Genomic DNA, 4,257 nt, shown 5'->3' with positions numbered 1-4,257 from the left:
ACTGACTCGATGGACGTGAGTCTGAGTGAACTCTGGGAGTTGGTGATGGACAGGGAGGCCTGGCGTGCTGCGATTCATGGGGTCGCAAAGAGTCGGACACGACTGAGCGACTGAACTAAGGTTTACCTATTTATAGCGATTTTACATTTACATTTATTACTGATTTTTAGATAATTTTGTATATGGTAAAAAGTGTAGATTTTTGTTTTTTTTTGTTTTGTTTTTATATGTGGATGTCCAATATTTTTAGTACCATTTGTTTAAAAAATTATCTATTGGTTTGCCTTTACACCTTTATCAAAAACCAGTTGATCAGGGAGGGATAAATTAGGAGTTTGAGATTAAAATATATACAGTACTATATATAAAATAGACAACCCACAAGCATGTAGTTCAGTCCTCTCTCTTTTTTTAAAAAATCTTTTTACTGGTGTGCTTATACCATTTACCTATATGAATGTATATGTGTTCAGTCACTCAGTCATGTCCGACTCTTTGCAATGCTATGGACTGTAGCCTGCCAGGCTCCTCTGTCCATGGGATGTCTCCAGCAAGAATACTATTTCCTCCTCCAGGGGATTTTCCCAATCCAGGGATTGAACCTGCATCTCCTGCATAGCAGGCAGATTCTTTATTGCTGCATCCCTAGGCAAGACCCATTTACCTATAATATAATCATTAATGTTTCCAACTTATTATGCATTGTTTTCTGTTTTTCATTCCTCTTTTTTTCCCATTCCTGTCTTCCTCTACATTTCTTGAATGTTTTTGACATTTCATTTTAATGTGTACGTAATGGAAAGTATTGAGATCCACCATATCAGCATACATACCAATTTAAAATGTGCAATTCAATAGTTTTTTTCATATTCACAGAGTTGTATTGTACAAACATCACAACAGTTGATTTTAGAACAATTTCATTGTACCCCCTATAACTGCTAAATCCTTTAGCTATCCTCAAACACTTCTCTTTCTTTTCACTCCCGGTCTATGCAAGCACTTGATGTAGAATTCTGGGTTGACAGTTCTTTTTCCTCCCCCTCAACACTTGCAAAATGTTGTGCCATTACCTCTGGCTTCCATAGTTTCTTATGAGAAATACACTATAATTTGAATTTAGTCTTCAGAAATTTGATTTTGACTGACTCAGTATGAATTTCTTTGGGTTTATTTTGTTGAGCTTTGCTCAACTATTTAAATTTGTAGGTCTGTGTCTTTCACTAGATTTGGGCCATTTCTAGTCATTATTCCTTAATATATGTTTTTAGCCTCTCTTTTTCCTCTCTTTCTGGGGCTCTGATGATATGAATGGTAGAAACTTTGTTATTGTCCCACAGAGCCCCGAGACTCTGTTGATTCTTTCTCTTTCTATCTTTTCTATCAGTTGTTCAGACTGAATAATTTCTGTTGGTCTGTCATTAAGTTCTGTGATTCTTTCTTTTGTCATTTCCATTCTGGTATTGTGCCTATTTAATGTGGTTTTTATTTTGGTTATTTGGTTTTTTACTTATTTTAAAAATGTTATTATTGTGATATTTTCATTGGATTCATCGCTTTTTAAATTTTTTTAATTTCTTTTGTTTTTTTGACTGCACTGGATCTTTGTTGCTGCATGTAGGTTTTCTCTAGCTGTGGTGCACAGGCTTCTTATTACAGTGGCTTTTCCTGTTGCACAGCGTAGGCTCCATGGCACACGGGTTCTGGTAGTTGCAGCGTGCTGGCTCCAGAGTGTGGACCTAGTGGTGCACGGGCTTAGTTGCCCCACAGCCTGTGGGATTTTCCTGGACCAGGGGTTGAACCTGTGTCCCCTGCATTAGCAGATGGCTTCTTAACCACTGGACCTCCAGAGAAGTCCCGCCGAGTTCATCTTTATGTTTACTCTCATTGCTGAGGCTTTGGATTTTTCCATTTGCTTCAAGAGCATTCATAGTTGCTTATCAGACTTTTTATGACAATTGCTTTAAAATCTTTGTCAGCTAATTCTGATATCTGTTCCATCACAATTTTGGTGCCTGTTTATTATCTTATTTAATATTTTCCTGATGTTTGGTTTGTCTAGTAATTTTGGATTATATCTTGAACATTTGGTGTATTATGGTAATGACTGGATCCTATTTAAATCTCCTGTTTTAATAAACTGATAATCTGTTTAGGTTAGAATGAACATTTTATTCCAGTTTTGTGGACTGTGGTTCAAATGTCAAACTTTTTCAAAGCTCTTGCAAGTTATTGTCTGGTCTGCCCCACTTTTGTAATACCCTGGCCAATTTAGAACCTGGGCAGTATTCTACTAAGAGTTCAATTCTCAAAGTTTTTTCTATTTTAACTTTGGTCAGTTCCATACATGGTCTGCTAAAAGTTATCCATTATGCACTGATATAAAGAATTGCTTTCTCTAGCTTCCTCCTTTCTTTTCTCCACTGTCTAGTTGAGAACAGATAAGGTAATACCTCATTGCTCTCCTTTGCCTGATTCAGGGCATAATGCTTCATAGGGCTCCTTCCCCACAGTCTCTGCAGTATCAGATGGAAAGGAAAAGAGGTACAGTTTGTGTCACATGTGCTTTGAATAGAAGAAGTTAGTCAAAAGATTTCAGTGCTGCTGAGCTACTGTTGTCCTGATGTTTTGACTGGAGAGAACAGGCTTCTTGAGGAATTTTGTGAATGTACCTCTTGGTGTTTCTGGTGTTCTGGCTACTTTAGCACCCAGGCTGTCTCTATATATAGGAGGCAAAAAACCTCCAAATTTGAGAACTCAACACCGGATTGTTCCTGGAGTTGCATTGTTCTCTAACCAATTTGCCTTCCTTTCACCACCTTTCATTTACTTTTCCTGGAGTGTTTAGTTTTAATTAGCAGGAGGATCATGGTATTATGTGCTTGTTCCTTATTGTCTAGAATAGGAAGTCAATCATGACTCATTTTTGTAGTTCTCAGAAACATACCACAATGCCTAGTGTATGGTCTACATTAAATTTTTTTGTTTTTGACAAAGAGTAAGGGAGGAAAAAAATAACCTCATATCTCAAAATGTTAATTTAGTATAACATAGTAGTTAAGAACATACTGCTTAAAGTCAACACTCAGTTTGAATTTTAGCTTCACCATCTACTTTCAGTGTAAGGTGAAAAAGTTACCCAACTTCTCTGAGTCTCAATTTCCTGTAATATAGGTATGGGGGTTCAGTCCCTGGGTTGGGAAGATCTCCTGGAGAAGGAAATGGTAACCCACTCCAGTATTCTTGCCTGGAAAATGCCATGGACGGAGGAGCCTGGTGGGTTACAGTCCATGGGGTCGCAAAGAGTTGGACACGACTGAGCGACTTATGACTATGACTATGACTATTCCTCTCATAGGGTGAGTAAAACTGAGGTAGTATATTTAATGCATTTACCCGAGTACTTGATGAGAAACAGCTAGTAAATATAGTTCCTAGTTATATTAGTGATAACAAAAATACTTATCAAATATCACTATTTGTTTCTTATCCTCACAGGGAACTCTGCCCTTAAAGACAAAGAAGATCAATTTGGGAGAACACCACTTATGTATTGTGTGTTGGCTGACAGACTGGATTGTGCAGATACTCTGCTGAAGGCAGGAGCAGATGTTAATAAAACTGACCATAGCCAGAGAACTGCCCTCCATCTTGCAGCTCAAAAGGTGAGAAGTCAAATTACTGTGAAGAGTAAACCGTCTTTGTGGTATGTTTAAATTGATTAGTGGAACTGTGCAATGGACAGATAGTAAAGAAATCTCAGGTTTATAACTTTATTTTCATATGTTTTCTCAAAAAATGCAGTCTTTAAACTGCAGAGAGTAAGCACAGATAACCATCACTTATTCAAGTTCTTCAAGCAATGAAGTTTATTTTCTTATCTAAGATTAAGCTGGGGAAAAGGAAATAAAATTATATGGATAGTATGATTGGACTATATTAAACTATATTACAAGTCAGTTTATGCATTGGAAAAGGCAAAGAAAGAAAGAAAACTACCACACACTAAATTGTCAGTAGTGGCTGGGTTTGGGAATTTCCTGGAGGTTCAGTGGCTGGGACTCTGAACCTCCATTTCAGGGAGCATGGGTTTGATCCTTGGTCAGGAACTAGCTGCAGTCCATGGAGTTGCTAGGAGTCGGACACAACTGAGCAACTTCACTTTCACTTTTCACTTTCATGCTTTGGAGAAGGAAATGGCAACCCACTCCAGTTCTTGCCTGGAGAATCCCAGGGACGGCGGAGCCTGGTGGGCTG

General features: G+C 38.0%; 1 protein-coding gene across 4 annotated transcripts in view; it reads left to right on the top strand.

Annotated features, from left to right (window-relative positions):
* INVS (inversin) overlaps positions 1 to 4,257 on the top strand; it is a 135,812-nt gene that overhangs the window by 17,434 nt on the left and 114,121 nt on the right. For 3 of the 4 annotated variants that reach the window (XM_010847029.1, XM_010847028.1, XM_010847031.1), the window contains exon 3: positions 3,499 to 3,665. In XM_010847029.1, coding sequence (XP_010845331.1) covers positions 3,499 to 3,665 — 167 coding nt within the window. Of the gene's footprint in view, positions 1 to 3,498; positions 3,666 to 4,257 lie in introns of those variants that run through there. The other variant, XM_010847030.1, reaches the window with a different exon arrangement.

Source organism: Bison bison, unplaced genomic scaffold (genome assembly GCF_000754665.1).
Source record: "Bison bison bison isolate TAMUID 2011002044 unplaced genomic scaffold, Bison_UMD1.0 scf7180017864243, whole genome shotgun sequence".
Classification (NCBI taxonomy): Eukaryota; Metazoa; Chordata; class Mammalia; order Artiodactyla; family Bovidae; genus Bison; species Bison bison.
Note: the sequence above shows the minus strand (reverse complement) of the source record. Positions and strands in the feature narration are given on the sequence as shown.